The sequence below is a fragment of the Lagenorhynchus albirostris genome, chromosome 13, assembly GCF_949774975.1.
Source record: "Lagenorhynchus albirostris chromosome 13, mLagAlb1.1, whole genome shotgun sequence".
Classification (NCBI taxonomy): domain Eukaryota; kingdom Metazoa; phylum Chordata; class Mammalia; order Artiodactyla; family Delphinidae; genus Lagenorhynchus; species Lagenorhynchus albirostris.
In genome coordinates, this window is record NC_083107.1 from 59,890,944 (window position 1) to 59,910,712 (window position 19,769).

At 37.3% G+C, this 19,769-nt stretch overlaps 1 protein-coding gene across 5 annotated transcripts in view; it reads left to right on the forward strand.

Annotated features, from left to right (window-relative positions):
• PRKD3 (protein kinase D3) overlaps positions 1–19,769 on the forward strand; it is a 76,258-nt gene that overhangs the window by 2,196 nt on the left and 54,293 nt on the right. For 3 of the 5 annotated variants that reach the window (XM_060169894.1, XM_060169896.1, XM_060169895.1), the window contains exon 2: positions 5,639–6,596. In XM_060169894.1, the coding sequence (XP_060025877.1) occupies positions 6,309–6,596 (288 nt within the window). In that variant the 5' untranslated portion in view covers positions 5,639–6,308. Of the gene's footprint in view, positions 1–5,638; positions 6,597–19,769 lie in introns of those variants that run through there. The other 2 variants (XM_060169898.1, XM_060169897.1) reach the window with 2 other exon arrangements.

Below are 19,769 nucleotides of genomic sequence, written 5' to 3' on the forward strand. Positions count from 1 at the left end.
GTGGCTGTATGTAAGAAATTGCTCACTGGCTATGAGTCAGATTTCTCAGATACCACTGGTGCAGAGAGAGGTTATGAAGATACATTAAGCCAAACGTAAATTTGTACAGCATCACCAGACTGGCAGTCCGTAATCTGGTTACTGGATAAACTTTTCAGTGCCTGAGCAGAGAGCAGACTTGGTGTGCTCTCTCTCTGTTCTCTCTGACATTGGAAAAGACTGAGATTCAAATACCTCTGGTCTAGATGAGCTGAATTTTACCAGCAACAATTTAGTTGAATACTGAGCTTTTAGGAGGAAAAGTATTTATATTAATCTAAGGTAATAGTTACATTTTTGAAAATATATAAGTAGATGTAGGAAATTGCTAGAAACTATGATTTTAAAAACCATCAACAAAGTTACTTGGATTTTTCATACAATATAAAAGCAACATCAGGATTATTAAGCAAAGTCAGGCCTGTATCAAGGTAGAATATGGATAATGACTTCAGGACTCTGGTCAGTATTGCATTGAAAAAGGCCATATGCTTTTTGTACATACTAAAAGAATACAGTACATATCAACAGGAGAAAAAAAGACCCTGCATTCATTAGCATTCCTAGCACACAAAACTTAATCGAACCAGGAAAACTGTTACTGGTAGGGAGTCATGGTAAATATTATGCTATTCTGAATAGGAAAAGTGTTTTACCTCTTAACTTTTGCCTTTACTAAGTACAAAAAGGACACTGGCTACACTAAATGATGAGCTTCGTTTTGAAGTATTTACTAGCTGGATTTGTTTTGTCTTCCGGAATCCTCTTTGCTTCTCTCTCTGCTTCTCTGACTCCTACTTATCCTTTGGTTTTAGCTTCCTTAAAGGTGCTTTGCCTGTGAACCTCTGTTGAAATTAGTTCCTCTCAGTATACTCTGTCATATCACTTTTCATGATTTGTAATTGCCTTGCTATTAATGTGAATATTTGTTTAATGTGTGTGTCCTATATCACACTCTAAGCTCCGGAGAGAGCAATAGCCATGTCTGTTTTGGTCACTGCTGTACAACCCGAGTCTCTCATAACAGTCTAGCAGATAATAGGCACTCAATAAATATTTCTTGAATGAAAATGCTGCTGTTAGAGCTTCTTATAATTAGAGGCTTTGCTAAGAAATGAGATAATGTATATGTAGGGGGAGTTGAGGGAGAGGGAGAGAAAGGGTAGATCAACTTGTGATGTTACCGTGAAGTAACCCTCTGTTAAGTCACCTAACCTCCAGAGCCTTTATTTTTACCTTGTCTGTAATAATAGGGCAGGTTGGGCTCAAGATTCCTTTAAAATGCCATCTTTTGATTCCATTCAGCAATAGTGACAATTTCATTTGAATGAAATATGTGACAGATAATTCCCCCAAAGAATATTTGAGATGTTGCAAATAAACATATTAGAAATGCTTGCCAACTCACAGCTATTAGCAACAAACATATCTAATTGATTTATGAATTAGTATGTGTACTATTGTCTCAGATTTCTGATTGAAGCATAAAGACAAAATTAGAGTTGTTAGATTTTTTTTTGATATTTAGTCTTAATATTTTGCACCCTACATCTTGTTGCATCTTACAGATCAAATCAAGGTTCCGTAAAGCAAAACAAGGAGAGGGAAAACAGATGGGGTGAGTGGGCAGAAGCTAATATGACAGCTCACTTAGTTTCTTCTATTTGTGTTCATGCTGAAACTGTAAAAAATATTTGTATGCAAAAGTATAACATAGTTTGTTAATAGTTATCGATCATTCTGATAGTTGATTGTAATCATAAGACAGTTACTGTTATTTGGCTAATATTAGCAGGTATTATAAAATGGAAATTTAGTGGGAAGATATCCGTCACAAATAAATTATTATTCTTGAACACAGCAGTGTCTTGTATTTTGAAGTATTTAACCTGCATACAGTATTATTCATAGATATTTGACTCACCTTTTTATGACAGTTGTTCAGCTTTTTGAAACTGCTCAAGTCAGGTATTTTAAGGACCTCATTACCTCATGAGAAAACCTGTTGTAGATTGTTGTTAGGTTGTTGGTAATGAAGTGAAGTAGTATAAAGAACATGGGCTTTGGAGTCAGGGAAACTTTGGTGTGAATCCCAGTTCCATCACTTATTAGCTGTGTAGTCGTGGGTAAGCAACAATTCTGAAACTCTGGTTCCTTTTCTGTAAAGCAGTTAAACAAATTTCCTAGTGTCATAGCAAGGATTTAATGAAGTATGATATCTCAATTTCAGTGTTTAGTATGAAGTAGGAGCTTAATTGTTAATTCTTTCACCTAATTACTGTGAAAATTGCTAAAACTTAGCACTTAGGATAAGCCAGGTACTACTGTAGATACTGTACATGCAGTAGCGCAGTCCTCATAGCTGTTATCTTCATTTTACCTCTACCCTCTATCTACCCTCTACAATGATACTGAATAAAACCAGTTATTCTCTGTTAATTTCCTAATCTTATGTTTGCACTGTGTCCACCCAGTAACACAACTTCCTGGGTGTGTGGTATGAGTAGGGATAACACTTCATAAATGAATACATTGTTATCAATAGCAAAAAATAAATCATCCATATAAAAATGGAGAGAAAAACCAATTATTCTCTTAACACCTTTTCAAATATTTGAAGACCATTATTCTGCTTGGTTGTGTTAAGCATAATTTGTCACATGACATTGTTTTCAGCTTTATCTAGATATATCCTCATTATTATTTTTTTACATCAATATAGCTCTTAAAAGTGTGGACTGTAAAAATGAATACAGTGGTAACGTAAGCTGACTAGCAACCAGTATGCTGATTTATGCTGATGTGTTCTCAGTGTCCTGGGGGTTTATGTTTACATTAGTTCTTTCAGTCACCCATTATATTAGCAGCCATTATTAAACTCTTGGTTGATAACACCTCTAGTGAACAGGTTCTAAGTCAGCATTTCTCCATTTCTATATTGCACATTTAACTTTTTGAACTAAATGTAAAGCTTTACTCTCATCATTGTTATAGTTCACTTGAATTTTAGTTTATTTCTCCCAGATTGTACACTCTGAGGATTTTATAAGCATGTCTTCCATGTCTTTATTATCTTATAAATAATCAAAAACAATATAGGGCCAAGGGCAGCGTTCCAATGCACTCCCCTAAAGACTTCTCTAAGTTGATACAGAGCAGCAAACTTAACCAACTACACTAACATCTAACTCATACTCAAACAACGTATTTACAAAAATAGCATGGAATATCATCTTGAGAATTGTTTTGGCCAGAATACACTAATTTTTTTTCTGGCTTTGCTAATTGTGTGATCTCGGGCAAGTACTTTAAGCCAGTTTCTCAACTATAAAATGGGTTGTTGTGAGGATTAAGTGAGGAAACACATATGGAATGCTTAGAACGGTGTCTGGCAGATAGAGCTCAATTACTGTGAGTTATTATTTCCTCCATCTAAAAAGGCCAATAACCCCTTTTTTAAAAGGTGTAAATGTAGCTGATTTGGCATTCTGTTTGAATTCATGCTGACTTCTAGTGATCATTATATTCTAAGTATTGGAAAACCATTTGCTTTCATAATCTATTCTCAGATTTGACAAAGGGTTAACATTAAGTTTATATGTCTGCAGTTTCTGAAATCACTTCCCCACTCCTCCAGCCCACAAAACTTGAAGCCGTTCTGACCCATCTCCAGCCCATGACTGTTTCTCTCTTTCTGAGCTCTTTCTCCAAGATGATAGGAGTCAGCTTTGTAATTGCACTGACTAATTGCTTTAGCAATATGGAGTGCATTGCATCTGAACCCGAAGACTTGCACTTCCATAAAGATGTGTTAGTCCCTCGTATTCACGAGGCTCAGGTTTCAGTTCTCAATGCTCTGCTACAACTTTAGTTTAAAAACTCAGAGAAAGTAAGCAAAAGACAAGTTGAGCAATTGTGCCTTCTCAATGTGCTCTCTCAACCTTAACATCCTCTCTGAGCGGTGATTCTCTCAGTTCCTTGTTCTTTCAGAAATGGTATGTGATTGTGGAGACAGCACTTGGTAGGAAAGTATGAAACTTGGGTCCTGATTCCCACTCCACCTCTTAATGGCCATTTGATGCTGGGCAAGTTACTTTATCTGCTTTTGCTTCCGTTAACTCATCTGCAAAAATAATAAATAATATTTGCCTTGTCAAATTCCAAAGAGGTATCATGAGATAAAGCATATAAAACATTTACAAGATGTTAAGTGCTGTACAATATAAAATGGGTTAAAATTACTTATCTGACTGTAGTTCTAAAAGCTGTTATCTTTAAGCAGTTTTTTTCTAAGCCATACTTTTTCTTGAACTTGCTCATTCCTAATACTATATCTGTATGTTTTTGCTCTTCTGTTATGTTCATCCTCGTTTATTTAGCCCCATTAACTACTTTCTAGAGTCATTCTGCAACCACATTGGATGCTTCACTCTTTTTCATCATTAGACTTGTTTACAGGTATATGGATGGAATTTAAATTGAAAGATCCTTCTCTTGTGAGCCATTTCACTTAGCCATGGGGTCGTACTTTTAGTTTTTGAACTGTCCTTATGTAAAACTGTGATACATATGTAACTGTGCTTAGTGTTCTCTTTTTCACTTTTAGAAATTTTTTATGACAAGATCGCTTTTTCCTATGTTCCTGTCTTAAGTATGTCTTTTATACTTCTTTGTGTGTCATATAACTGTGTTTAGTATATGCTTCCTTAGTTTTCTGAAAGAAATCTGCTTAGATTTAAACTTTTAATATAAAAAAGAATACTCTTGTCTATGTTAGGGCAGTATTATACATCTTTTGTATGGCCAAGTGGTACTTTATTTCTATGACGATGTCAGTTTTACTTTTCTTTTTTGTCCCTTCTGTTTTTGTCATAACTCAGTTGTGTATTTGTGGAATAAAAGTGTTTGACCTTCAAGTTTTAGGTATTAGTGAGGAATAGCAGGGTTTTGTTTTTTGCTCTTTTTTTTTTTTTTTTATCAGGAGGCTCTCCCTGAAATCATGGGCTCTGATAACTAGACCAAAAAAAAAAAGGCTACCCATTAGGATTTATTGGTGAATTATAAACATACAGCCAAAACATATCATTTTTAAAAAGCACAAGGATTCTTTTTTTTTTAATTAATTAATAAATTTTATTTATTTTGGCTGTGTTGGGTCTTCATTGTTGCACCCGAGCTTTCTCTAGTTGCGGTGAGCAGGGGCTGCTCTTCGTTGCAGTTGTGCAGGCTTCTCGTTGCAGTGGCTTCTCTTTTTGCGGAGCGTGGGCTCTAGGTGCGCAGGCTTCAGTAGTTGAGGCTCACGGGCTTCGGTAGTTGTGACACGTGGGCTCAGTAGTTGTGGCTCGCGGGCTCTAGAGCGCAGGCTCAGTAGTTGTGGCTCGCGGGCTCTAGAGCGCAGGCTCAGTAGTTGTGGCGCACGGGCTTAGTTGCTCTGCAGCATGTGGGATCTTCCTGGACCAGAGCTCAAACCCATGTCCCCTGCATTGGAAGGCAGATTCTTAACCACTGGGCCACCAGGGAAGCCCCAAGGATTCTTGCATTTTTAAAATAATGTTAAGTGAGTATAAAATATTAAAAGTTTCTAAAAAATTTCTTCCAGGCTACCTACATTTCAGAAAGCATCAACTTTTCTCCATGGGCCCATTCACCAAGTGGAATATGCCTGTACTATTTTAAAAAGCCTTTGTGCTTAATCCTGGAAAAATTTGCTCCTCCAAAATGAAAATGAGGACATTTGAGAAGGTGATTTAAGGTGTGGACATTTGAGAAAGTGTCCCATTAGATCAAGGAACCAAAGAATAAGTACTGAATAGACTAATCCTAAACACTTTTTATTTTTTAAACTAGGAGGATTTTATTTTGACAGAAAAACAACTTTTATTCATTATGTATTTTCTGAAATTAAAAGAGAGAGACAAGAATAGACTTAAAAGAAAATAGATGAAGATGTTTAGTAAATAAACAATGTCAACTCTCTTCTGATGAGGATAATTCAGTGATGTTAAATCCTTTCCAAAACCCTGGTTGTGGTCCTAAAGACAAGACTCTTCTTTGATGGGACTGATATTAAGGGAAGTGGGACCTTTTGTATATTCAACTCACAGTTGTAGAACTTGCCATCATCAGCATGAGTGGCTTAAAAGAGGAAATAAAGAAGCTTTCAACTAAATCTGAAAGTACAGTCATTTTTTTACCACTGTGATTTTAAGGCCTCTTCATAACCATTGAAAAAGAATTGACAACTGTTTTAAAAGATTAAAGAAAGGCAGATGTCTGCAAACAATTCTCCTCCATCATCCCAGAAGTCTGTAATACCTGCAACTCTTCCTGCTGTGCTTCCAGCTCCTTCTCCGTGTTCAAGTCCTAAAACAGGACTCTCTGCGCGACTCTCTAATGGAAGCTTCAGTGCACCATCACTCACCAACTCCAGAGGCTCAGTGCATACAATCTCATTTCTACTGCAAATTGGCCTTACACGGGAGAGTATTACCATCGAAGCCCAGGAACTATCTTTATCTGCTGTCAAGGATCTTGTGTGCTCCATTGTTTATCAAAAGGTACTGTGCATGCTATTTATGTCAGTAGTTTTTCTAAGTAATATTGTTTCTACTGCTTTTCTATAAATTATACATGCAACAGTGAGTTAACACATATGGATCAATGAGTTGTTTATATCTTAATTCTGAGCATTGGGAGAGAGTCCTGATAGACTAAAAGCCTAAAGTCTGAAATTTCAGAGTCTAACAGCTGGAGCCTATATCCAGGCTTTAAAATACTGCTTATTCAATTCATCTCTTTAAGAGCAGGAAAATCAGTGTAAAGTCAAGAGGACTTAAGCAGTCTCACTTGTTTTCAGAGAAAACAGTCAGGAGGTAGAAGGCACAAGGCATCAAGGGGGCTTACCAAAAGGATGAGACACAGCTGCTGCTGAGTCCAGGTCCATACCTCGTTCTTCCTAGGTCCCCTGTATGCTGCCCTTTTGTCCCCTTTAGATCCTGATTTCACCTAAACTGCCAGAGGACTACACTCTCTCTGTCTCTTAAAAATTAGGTAAATGAGCTGTAATATATATCAGAATAGAAGAAAAATTTTAAATTTAAAATCACCCTCAAATTTTAAATTGAGGATGATTTTATTTTGCTTCCAATCCACTCACCCCCTGCCCTGTACCATACCATTTTTTAAGGAATCTTAGCTAAATTTCTTTAATAATCTTGATTTGATGCATGAGCTGGTATGTTCTATGTTTTATCATAAAACTGTATATAAGTAGTATGAATTGGTTACATTTTCTTTTTAATGGACCAAGCCTATGTTTCAAACAACTTAGTATACTTTATGTTTTAAAAATCCTATCAGTAAGATTAATGTGTTTGGATAATGCTCCTCGTCTTACTGTTTTTGTTTCAGTTACTTATGCTTTACATGGTTTGTCATTATCTTCTGATGTAGAAGTAATTAACAGTCAAAAAAATGTTATGTGGTTTGTGAAAATGACCCTTGTCTCCTGTGTGTTAACAGTGACTTATCTATTTAAATGTGGCCAAAAGTAATTTTAGGTATTCTTTTGTAGATCTGTAGAACCATCTTTGTGTCTTTAAGTATCCTTGCTTTTAATTTCCCTTTCATCAGATGGTAACAGATGTTTTAATAAATATTTTTGCAACTAGGTTTTTAATTTAATGGTAAGATTTTAACTTAAATACAATTTGTAACTTTATTGTCTCTCTTTTTTTGAGCCCATAGAAAATCATAACTAATGTTTTGGTAGAGTCTATATTATTCAGTTTTCAACCTTTGGAAATTTGACTTAGTTCTTATATTTATACAGAGGCATACTGATTTTCTACAGGATCACTTTAGAATGAATGTTACTTCCTCATTAATATAGATGTGAGAAGTGGGTCAGATGGGTCAAGTTCTTGGGAAGCTAGGTTAAAAATCATAATCTATGAAAAATTCTAGTGAAGCCAAGGAAATAAGATACGGCTCAAGAAAAGATAATTCAGTGTGAACTTTATGCAAATATAAAATAGAATTATTGATTATGGAGATAGCCAGCATAAAATGAATATCATGGTGAACTGAATTTGAATCAATATTGTAGTGATATGGGGATGTGCTTGGCAAAAATATAAAACATGTATGTGACATAATCTTATTACACACTCCTTTTGACATGTGCTAGAATCCTAACTGTTGTTTAAGTGTAGTGAAAAAGAGTATTGAGCTTGTAACTAGGTCAGCTGTATTGTTTTTTGTTTGTTTTTGGCCATCCCATACAGCTTGCGGGATCTTAGTTCGCCAGCTAGGGATTGAACCCAGGCCCTCAGCAGTGAGAGCACAGAGTCCTAACCACTGGACCGCCAGGGAATGCCCAGCTCTGTTGTTTATTAACTGCATACCTTTGTGTGATTTGACTTCTCTGTATTACATTTCCACATCTATCAAATGATTGAGTTGGGATGATTTTTTTTTTTAATAAATTTATTTATTTTATTTTATTTTCGTTTTTGGCTGTGATGGGTCTTCGTCACTGCACGCGGGCTTTCTCTAGTTGCGGCGAGCGGGGGCTACTCTTTCTTGCGGAGCACAGGCTTCAGTAGTTGTGGCACGCAGGCTCAGTAGTTGTGGCTCGCAGTCTCTAGAGCACAGGCTCAGTAGCTGTGGCGCACGGGCTTAGTTGCTCTACGGCATGTGGGATCTTCCTGGACCAGGGCTCGAACCCGTGTCCCTTGCATTGGCAGGCAGATTCTTAACCACTGCTCCACCAGGGAAGCCTGAGTTGGGATGATTTCTAGTGTGTAATTCCAGCTGTGAAATTCTGAATCATTTAACCTAAAGTTAAGTCTTCACTCTAGAGACAGATAAAGGAGAAAGGAATTTCAAGGAATGATCTACTCAGGTCCTAACTGGAAAGAAATCTTAAGGGAGCCAACTCAGATTCTGGGGTTTGATAGAGAGGTTTCATGGATCCCTAACTCACCTGGGAGATGGAAAAACCATGTCAGAAATTCTTTTCTTTTTACATTCTCTCTTAGATTCTTGCTTGCTAATCACTTACTTCCATTACCTACACATGCATAGCTCCAGGTTAACTCCCAGGACTCTGATGGGCACACCTGCTTTTCTTATTTCTGTTCTTAGTAAATACATTGATTGAACCTTTTAAAGGTAGAGCACTGGTTAAATTTTAAGAAGTAGATTAACCAAATGTCCCTTCCCTCAAAAAGCTTATAGTCTGGTAAGGGAAACATTTACCAGAATAAAATATGAGAAGTAGAAAGTGAAGTTAAAATAAAAAGTGCTCTTCTCAGGTTGATAAAAGATATGAAAGACTTCATATGAAATGTAACATTTCATCTGATACTTAAAGAATGAGTAAGATTTCAGTGATATGGGAGGTAAGGAGTACATACCAAGGCAAAAAAATCAGGATGAGCAAAGATATGGGAGGGGAAAGGAGGAAGATTATAATTGACAACATTTATTGAGTAGCTACTGTATGTCAGGAGCTTCGCACACCCTTTCTGCTTAATACTTGCAACAAGTTTTGGTGCATCTCACATAGTTAATGTGAGGTTTTTTTTTTCTTGTGATGAGAATTTGTAAGATCTGTTCTCTTAAAAACTTTCAGATATAAAGTATTGTTAACTGTAGTCACCATGCTGTACATTACATTGCCTGAACTTACTTATTTTATAACTAGAAGTTAGTACCCTTTGACCACTTTCACCCATTTCCCCACCTTCTACCCTTTGTCTCTAGTAATCACCAGCTCTGGTTTTTCCAGATTCCACATATAAGTGAAATCATACAATATTTATTTTTCTCTGCTTGACTTATCTTACTTATTAGCATAATGCCCTCAAGGTCCATCCACGTTGTTGCAAATGATAGGATTTCCTTCCTTTTAAGATTGAATAGTGTGTGTGTGTGTGTGTGTGTGTGTGTGTGTGTGTGTGTATCACATTTTCTTTATCCATCTGTCGATGGGCACACAGGTTGTTTCCACATCTTGGCTATTGTAAATAATGATGCAATAACATGAGGGTGCAGATTTCACTCAAGATAGTGATTTCATATCCTTTGACTGTATACCCAGAAGTGGAATTGCTGGATCACATGGTAGTTCAGTTTTTAATTTTTTGAGGAACCTCCATGCTGTTCCATAGTGCCTGCACCAATTTACATTCCCATTAACAGTGCCCCAGGGTTCCCATTTCTCCACATCCTTGTCAACATATGTTATTATCCTTTTGACAGTAGCCATTCTAACGGGTGTGATGTGATACCTCATTGTGGTTTTGATTTGCATTTCCCTGATGATTATTGATGGAAAACTTTTTCATGTACCTGTTGGCCATTTGTATGTCTATTTTGGAAAAATGTTTATTAAGTTCCTCTGCCCAGTTTTTAAAAAAATAAATTTATTTTATTTATTTTATTTTTGGCTACATTGAGTTTTCGTTGCTGCGCGTGGGCTTTTCTCTGGTTGTGGCGAGTGGGGGCTACTCTGTTGCAGTGTGCGGGCTTCTCGTGGTGGCTTCTCTTCTTGCAGACCACGGGCTCTAGGTGTGCAGGCTTCAGTAGTTGTGGCACACGGGCTCAGTAGTTGTGGTGCACGGACTTAGTTGCTCTGCGGCATGTGGGATTTTCCCAGACCAGGGCTCGAACCCGTGTCCCCTGCATTGGCAGGCAGATTCTTAACCACTGCACCACCAGGGAAGCCCTCCTCTGCCCATTTTTTAATCTAATTGATAGGTGGTTTTTTTTGTTTTGTGTTGTTTTCTTTTGATATTGAGTTATATGAGTTCTTTATATATTTTGGATATTAACACTTTATCAGATATAAGATTTGAAGATATTTTCTCCAATTCCATAGGTTTCCTTTTAAATTTTTTTTTTTTTTTTTTTGGCGGTACACGGACCTCTCCCTGTTGTGGCCTCTCCCGTTGCGGAGCACAGGCTCTGGACACGCAGGCTCAGCGGCCATGGCTCACGGGCCCAGCCGCTCCGCGGCATGTGGGATCTTCCCGGGCCGGGGCACGAACCTGTGTCCCCTGCATCAGCAGGCGGACTCTCAACCACTGCGCCACCAGGGAAGCCCTTCCTTTTCATTTTTTAATGGTTTCCTTTGCTATAGAGAAGCTTTTAGTTTGATTTAGTCATACTTGTTTATTTTTGCTTTTGTTGCCTTTGCTGTTTATGTCAAATCCAAAAAATCATTGCTGGGTTCGATGTCAAGGAGCTTACCCTCTTATGTTTTCTTCTAGGAGTTTTATGGTTTCAGATCTTATGTTCAAGTCTGTAGTCCATTTTCAGTTGATTTTTGTGTACAGTGTAAGACTGGGCTTCAGTTTCATTTTTCTGCATGTGGCTCTTCAGTTTTCCCAGCACCATTTACTGAAGAGACTGTCCTTTCCCGTTGTATATTCTTGGCTCCTTTGTTGTAAATAAATATGTACGCATGGGTTTATTTCTGGGCTCTGTTCTGTTTCATTGATTTAATGTGTCCATTTTTATGCCAATACCATATTGGTCTGATTACTGTGACTTTGAAGTGTAGTTTGAAATCAGAGGCATGATGCCTCCAGCTTTGTTCTTCTTAAGACTGTTTTGGCTATTTGGGGTCTTCTGTGGTTTCATACAAATTTTAAGATTGCTTTTTCTATTTTTGTGAAAAATAATCATTGGAATTTTGATAGGAATTGCATTGAATCAGTAGATCATTTTGGGTAGTATGGACATCTTAATATTCTTTCAGTTTGTGAACATAGAATATCTATTTATTTGCGTCTTCTACAATTTCTTTCATCAATGTCTTACAGTTCCCAGTGTATAGGTCTTTCACCTCCTTGGTTAAATTTATTTGTAGGTATTTTATTCTTTTTGATACACCTGCACATGAGTTTGTTTCTTTTTTTTTTCTGACTGCGTCAGGTCTTAGTTGAGGCATGTGGGATCTTTGTTGAGGCATGCGGGATCTTTGTTGAGGCATGCGGGATCTTTCGTTGCTGTGTGGGGGCTTCTCTCTAGTTGTGGCATGCAAGCTTCTCTCTACTTGTGGCATGCGGGTTTTTCTCTCTCTAGTGGTGGTGCGCAGACTTCTCTCTAGTTGTGGCATGCGGGCTTCTCTCTAGTTGTGGCGTGTGGGTTTTTCTCTCTCTAGTTGTGGTGCGCAGACTTCTCTCTAGTTGTGGTGTGCGGGCTTCTCTATAGTTGTGGGGTGTGGGTTTTTCTCTCTCTAGTTGTGGTGCACGGGCTCCAGGGTGCATGGGCTCAGTAGTTTGTGGCATGCAGGCTCTCTCGTTGAGGCGCATGAGCTCAGTAGTTGTGGTGCACAGGCTTAGTTGCATGTGGGCTCTTAACTCCCCGACCAGGGATGGAACCTGCATCCCCTGCATTGGAAGGCGGATTCTTTACCGCTGGACCACCAGGGAAGTCCTGAGATTGCTTCTAATTTCTCTTTCCAGTAGTATGTTATTAGTATATAGAAATGCAATTGATTTTTGTATATTGACTTTGTATCCTGTAACTTTACTGAATTTTTAAATTAATTTTAACAGTTTTTTTGGTGGAGTCTTTAAGTTTTTCTATATATAGTGTCACGTCTTCAGCAAATATACAGTTTTGCTTCTTCCTTTCTGATTTGTGTGTCTTTTATGTCTTTCGCTTGTCTAACTGCTCTGACTAGGACTTCCAGTACTATGCTGAATAAAGATGGTGAGAGTAGACATCCTGTCTTGTTCCTGATCTTAAAGGAAAAGTTTTCAGCTTTTCACCATTGAGTATGATGTTAGCTGTGGGCTTGTTAATATATGGTCTTTATTATTTTGAAGTACGTCCCTTCTCCACTCACTTTGTTGAGAGTTTTTGTCATGATGGATGTTGAATTTGGTTAAATGCTTTCTGCAACTATTGAGATGATTATGATTTTTATCCTTCATATTGTTAATGTAGTGTGTCATGTTTATTGATTTGTGTGCGTTGAAACATCCTTTCATCCCTGGAATAAGTGCCACTTGATGATGTGTGCGATCCTTTTAATGAATTCAGTTGGTTAACATTTTGTTGAGGATATTTATGTATATGTTCATCAGGGATATTAGGCTGTAATTTTCTTGTAGTGTCCTCGTCTGGCTTTATTATCAGGGTAATGTGGGTCTTGTAAAATGAGTTTGGAAGTGTTCCTTTTACTTCTATTTTTTGGAAGAATTTAAGAAGGATTGGTATTCTTATTTAAATGTTTGGTAGAATTTACCAGTAAAGCCCTCTGGTTCTGAGCTTTTGTTTGTTGAGAGGTTTCTGATTACTGATTCAGCCTCCTTACTATTAATTGATCTATTCAGATTTTCTATTCCTTCATGATTCAGGATTGGTAGGTTGCATGTTTCTAGGAATTTATCTACTTCCTCTAAGTGTCCAGTTCGTTGGTGTGTAATTGTTCATAGTAGCCTCTTATGATCCTTTGTATTTATGTGTATCAGTTGTAATGTCTTCTCTTTCATTTGTAATTTTGTTTATATGAGTCTTCTTTTTTTCTTGTTAAGTCTGTATAAAGGCTTGTTGATTTTGTTTATCTTTTTTGAAAACCAGCTCTTAGTTTCATTGATCTTTTCTGTTGTGTTTTTAGTCTCTATTTCATTTATTTCCACTGTGATCTTTGTTATTTCCTTCCTTCTACTACTTCTTGTTCTTCTTTTTCTAGTTTCTTGAGGTATAAAGTTAGGTTGTTTATTTGAGATCTTTCTGTTTTCTTTTTATTCTTTTTCTTTTTATTTTTGGCTGCATTGGGTCTTCGTTGCTGTGCATGGGCTTTCTCTAGTTGTGGTGAGCGGGGGCTGTTCTTCATTGCACTGCATGGGCTTCTCATTGAGGTGGCTTCTCTTGTTGAGGAGCATGGGCTCTAGGCACATGGGCTTCAGTAGCTGTGGTTCGTGGGCTCTAGAGCGCAGGCTCAGTAGTTGTGGCACACGGGCTTAGTTGCTCCACGGCTTGTGGGATCTTCACGGACCAGGGCTTGAACCCGTGTCCCCTGCATTGGCTGGCGGATTCTTAACCACTGCGCCACCAGGGAAGTCTTGAACATCTCTTTGAGGGGCACAATTCAACAGTCCATTTCAAAATAATTTTGTATATGGTAAGATAAGAATCAAACTTCATTTCTTTTTGTAGGACATCAGATTTTTCCAGGACCATTTGTTGAAAAGACTATTCTTCCCTTACTCAATTACTTTAGTACCTTGGTTGTAAATCAGTTGACCACATATATCTTGGGCCATTTCTGAACACTGTTTTGTTTTATCGACTTATGTGTCTGTATCCTTAAACTAATTCCACATTGTCTTGAATTCTTTAGTTTTATAAAGACATGATGTCAGGGCATAAATCCTGCAACTTTGTTCTTTTTTTCAAAACTATTTATCCCAGTTTGCGTTCTTTGCATTTCCATATAAATGTTAAAATCAGCTTGGTGATTTATACATAAAAGCTTACCAGAATTGTGTATATCATTTTTTATCTGTGTTTCATGTTTTTGATGCAGTTTTAAATGGGGTTTTTAAATTTTCTAATTTCTTTTTTTTAAAAAACATCTTTATTGGAGTATAATTGCTTTACAGTGTTGTGTTAGTTTCTGCTGTATAACAGGGTGAATCAGCTATATGCATACGTATATCCCCATATCCCTTCCCTCTTGTGTCTCCCTCCCACCCTCCTTATCCCACCCCTCTAGGTGGTCGCAAAGCACCCAGCTGATTTCCCTGTGCCATGCAGCTGCTTCCCACTATCTATCTATTTTACATTTGGTAGTGTATGTATATCAGTGCTACTCTCTTACTTCATCCCAGCTTACCCTTCCCCCTCCCCATTTCCTGAAGTCCATTCTCTACATCTGTGTCTTTATTCCTGTCCAGCCCCTAGGTTCATCAGAACCATTTTTTTTTTAGATTCCATATATATGTGTTAGCATACGGTATTTGTTTTTCTCTTTCTGACTTACTTCACTCTATGACAGACTCTAGGTCCATCCACCTCACTACAAATAACTCAATTTCGTTTCTTTTTATGGCTGAGTAATATTCCATTGTATATATGTGCCGCATCTTCTTTATCCATTCATCTGTTGATGGACATTTAGGTGATTCCATGTCCTGGCTGTTGTAAATAGTGCTACAATGAACATTGGTGGTAAATGTATCTTTTTTTTTTTTGCGGTACGCGGGCCTCTCACTGTTGGGGCCCCTCCCGTTGCAGAGCACAGGCTCCGGACGCGCAGGCTCAGCGGCCATGGCTCACGGGCCTAGCCGCTCCACGGCATGTGGGATCTTCCTGGACCGGGGCACAAACCGGTGTCCCCTGCATCGGCAGGTGGACTCTCAACCACTGTGCCACCAGGGAAGCCCAGTGTCTCTTTTTGAATTATGGTTTTCTCAGGGCATATGCCCAGTAGTGGGATTGCTGGGTCATATGGTAGTTCTATTTTTAGTTTTTTAAGGAACCTCCATACTGTTTACCATAGTGGCTGTATCAATTTACATTCCCACCAACAGTGCAGGAGGGCTCACTTTTCACCACACCCTTTCCAGCATTTATTGTTTCTAGATTTTTTGATAATGGCCATTCTGACTGGCATGAGGTGATACTTCATTGTGGTTTTGATTTGCATTTCTCTAATAATTAGTGATGTTGAACATCTTTTCATGTGCCTCTTGGCCATCTGTATGTCTTCTTTGGTGAAATGTCTATTTAGGTCTTCTGCCCATTTTTTAACTGGATTGTTTTTTTTTGATATTGAGCTCCATGAGTTGTTTGTATATTTTGGAAATTAATAAATGTCTGTTGTTTCATTTGCAAATATTTTCTCCCATTTTGAGGGTTGTCTTTTTGTCTTGTTTATGGTTTCCTTTACTGTGCAAAAGCTTTTAAGATGTTTCATAACTGAATAAGTAAAGAAAAGAATTCATATGAAGCAGTATAGTATGGTAGTTAAAAACATGAGTTTGCGGATCAGTAAAATTTGGGTTTGTCTTTACAACTTACTAGTTGTGTAACCTTGGTTTCTTATCTGGAAAACGAGGTTAAAAATAGTACTAATTTCATGGTTTTTTTTGTGTGTGTGTACGTGTACATTAAATGATATATTTATAAAACGCTTAGTCCAGCACCTAGCACATAGTAATCACACAGTAAGTGTTAGCTTAACAATAATATTATTTATTAGTCTGATCTTTGTGGCTTCTAAACTAAACAAACAAGCAAACAAAACTTTAACCACACTGTACTTTGGGATCCTTTCCCTTTTGAGAGCTTATAAGAAACTAGTGGTGATCCAGAAATAGCTGAAAGCTGCTACCAGTTAAATTTATGTTAACTTTTGGTTTTCTGCTTTATGGAATATACATTTGTGTCATAATCTATTTTCTACTGTGTATAAGACAATTGATTCCTTTCTTGATCTGTATGGGTAAATTCTTCACAATTTCATATTAGCTCTACTAATGCTTCTTTTTATTGATGCAGAAAATTGGAGGTTAATGATATATCAATTCTGTGGTTTATTTAATCTTCTGTTCTTGGTCTGTATGTGTGAGTTTCATGTGCAGTCTTAGCTCCTGAAAACCTGTGACTTTTGTCTTCAGTATTGTAATATATTCCTCAGGGGATTAGTTTCTTTAGATTAATGTGATTACAGATGTGATTTCAGAATCATATAATTTTGAGTTCAGCTGATTTAACTTGTTAATTACTATTGTTGAGCAGTAAGTGAGCAAACATGCTTTTTCTATATTTCTATACCCTTAGGCTATTACATCTAATATAATGGAATTGAGATATTCCTTATTGTATGAATATTCCCAAGGACTGAACTGCCAGAAAGAGCCTATAGAGCAACTATAAAGGTATAGGGAGAGGAGCATTCATTGAAACTATGGAAGATCTTTTGATATCACAAGAGGGACATGAAAACTAACCAAGAGTACATAAATATTTCCATTAGGGAAAAAGTGATTAAAAGTATTTATTGATAATTATCTTAAATAAATGAATACAACTACAAATAAAATTTAAAAATTTTCTGAAATATTTAAGAAAAAGGCTTTGTGAAATAAATGTAGTATCATGTTTCTGAAAAGGAAGGCTGATAGTATATAATTTTTACTCCCCAATTTAAATTATTTTTTCCATTCAGATTGTTATTGGGATTCTTTTTACTCTGACAATGTTTCTCTAAAGTTTATCTGGGAGAAAAAGTAGTCAAAAGCATTAAGTTAAAAATCTGAAAAATAAGAGAGAAAGGGAAGAGAAAAACTACAATAACTGAAACCAAATACTGCTAAAAGCAGTAATAGATCCATGGTACATTTTAGGTACATGCCAAGGGAGGCATGAGGAAAAAAAAGGAATCATTTTTCAGAAATTTGTGTTTAGAAAACTCATTAAGCAGTTGAAGGGCCATAAACATAGACCTCCACTTAATACCTGACACCAAGATAAATTTCAGAGGATTTAAAAGTTACATAGGAGCATTCAAATCAAAGGAAAATTAGAATAAAGTAGAATTGAATATTTATCAAACTTATAATAGAGAATGGGTATTTCACTTTCAAAACAATAAAAGGAAACAAAAGGGAAAAGAACAGTTTGCAGATTTGAATATTCCAAGTGTAATATTTACATATGTAAGAATAATAAAAACAAATAAGATGGGGGAAATACTACAACAAGTATTATATAAAGTTAATATCTATTCTGTAAAGAGCTCATATATTTGTAAGAAAAACACTGGTCTCTAAATATTTGGTCAATTGGTAAAAAAATATATTTCACAAAGATATTAAATTAGTAAACAAGCATGTGGGAAAATGTTCAAAATAGTAGAAATAAAAACATTAGGTATTATGTGCTCAATTAGGGGAAAAGTGTGATTGGTATTTCCATTATAGGTCAGGGTATGGTAAAACCTCATAAAAATAGAGAACAATCAATGATTCCAGGCTTATAAAAGTTAAAAACTGGATCAATTTCTAACTAACACAGATAATATAAAACATATACACTGAGATTTTTTTCCCCCTCAATGAATATATCTCTGTAACCAGCAAATCATTGATTGTTGAACTTCGCTTAAAACTTGGATGTGGGGCTTCCCTGGTAGTGCAGTGGTTGAGAGTCCGCCTGCCGATGCAGGGGACGCGGGTTCGTGCCCCGGTCCGGGAAGATCCCACATGCCGTGGAGCAGCTGGGCCCGTGAGCCATGGCCGCTGAGCCTGCGCGTCCGGAGCCTGTGCTCCGCAACGGGAGAGGCCACAACAGTGAGAGGCCCGCGTACCGCAAAAAAAAAAAAACAAAAAAACTTGGATGTGACCAAAAGTGATCACTCTTTGAATTCAGTCCAGTTTCATGACACATCCTGAGGGTGGAGTGGGTGGAGTTTCTTTTGTTGTTGTTGTTGTCTTTAGCTTAAGCCAAAAAGTTAGCTTCCTTTTTTTGAAAATTTGAAATGCTTCCAACATTTAGGTTACATTGAGGTTGGTTCTGTTTTACTCCTCTTTCTATCCCTCCAACTGCCTTATACTCAGTAGACATTTGTTAAAAGACACATTCTACCTGCTTTTACTGCTAAAAACATGATACTGCAATTACTCTGTGGTGCTAATTACTTCCCTTGATGAAATAACGTATAGTTAGAGCCACAAAGAAAAAGGAATGAGCCGATAAGCACCAGTATTCTTTTCCATCCTGTGTCATGTATCAGCACCTTAGTTTTGTCCAGCCTGCTCCCACTAGTTTAGATGGTCAGATATGTAGTTTCTAGAGCTCTTTTCTAGGATTGTGCAAAAGGCCAGGTTCTTCTAGAAAACTCTGAAATTCGCTAGCTTATTCACTCTGAGAATACCAGTGAACTTCATCCTTATTCCTTGTAAGAATGTAGATTAGGACAATTTTATTGGCAAATACTACAGCCCCAGTATCTAATTTTAACATATAAGATTAAATTAAAACAGTAGGTCTCAACTGGGTCGACACCACCGCCCCCCCTCACCCCCCCCCCCCCCCCCCCCCCCGCCAGGGAACACTGGGCAGTGGCTAGAGACGTTCTATTTTTGTTGTCTCAACTATGGGGAGAGGAAGTGCTACTGGCATCTAGTGGATAGAGGGCAGGGAGGCTGCTACAGTGCATGGGAGAGCCCACCTGCCCGGCCCACCCCCCATCCCAGCAAAGAATTATCTGGTCCAAAATGCCAGTAGTGCTGAAGTTGAAAAACCCTGAGTTAAACTATATAGAAATAGAGTTTATGAGTTTGGAGAAATCGAAAACTTCTGTTAGTAATATTGTAGGGTCTTAGTAAATTAGTGATCATCAATGTCTTCTAGATGTGAATTGTAGCTTGAGAGCTTTAAAATAGGATTTCCAGTTTGGCTTGGGTGTGTTTGTTTTAAGAATATTACACAGTTTCCATTATGAGTATGGATATAGTTAAACAATGGAAGTTTTTAACCTGTGTATATTAGATTTCTGTATCTTCATATTGGTTTATAAAGCAAACTTAACAACACACGGAATCTCTGCCTTCTAGGAGTTTATAAGCTGAAGGGAGTGTTTTTTATACTGATGAAATCCAAAGAACTGGCATTCAGGAGAACAAGAAGGCAGACACTTGGAGCAGTAGGTAGAAGTGGGATTGAGCCAAGCAGAAATTGGCTGATCAGATCTCTGCTAGGAG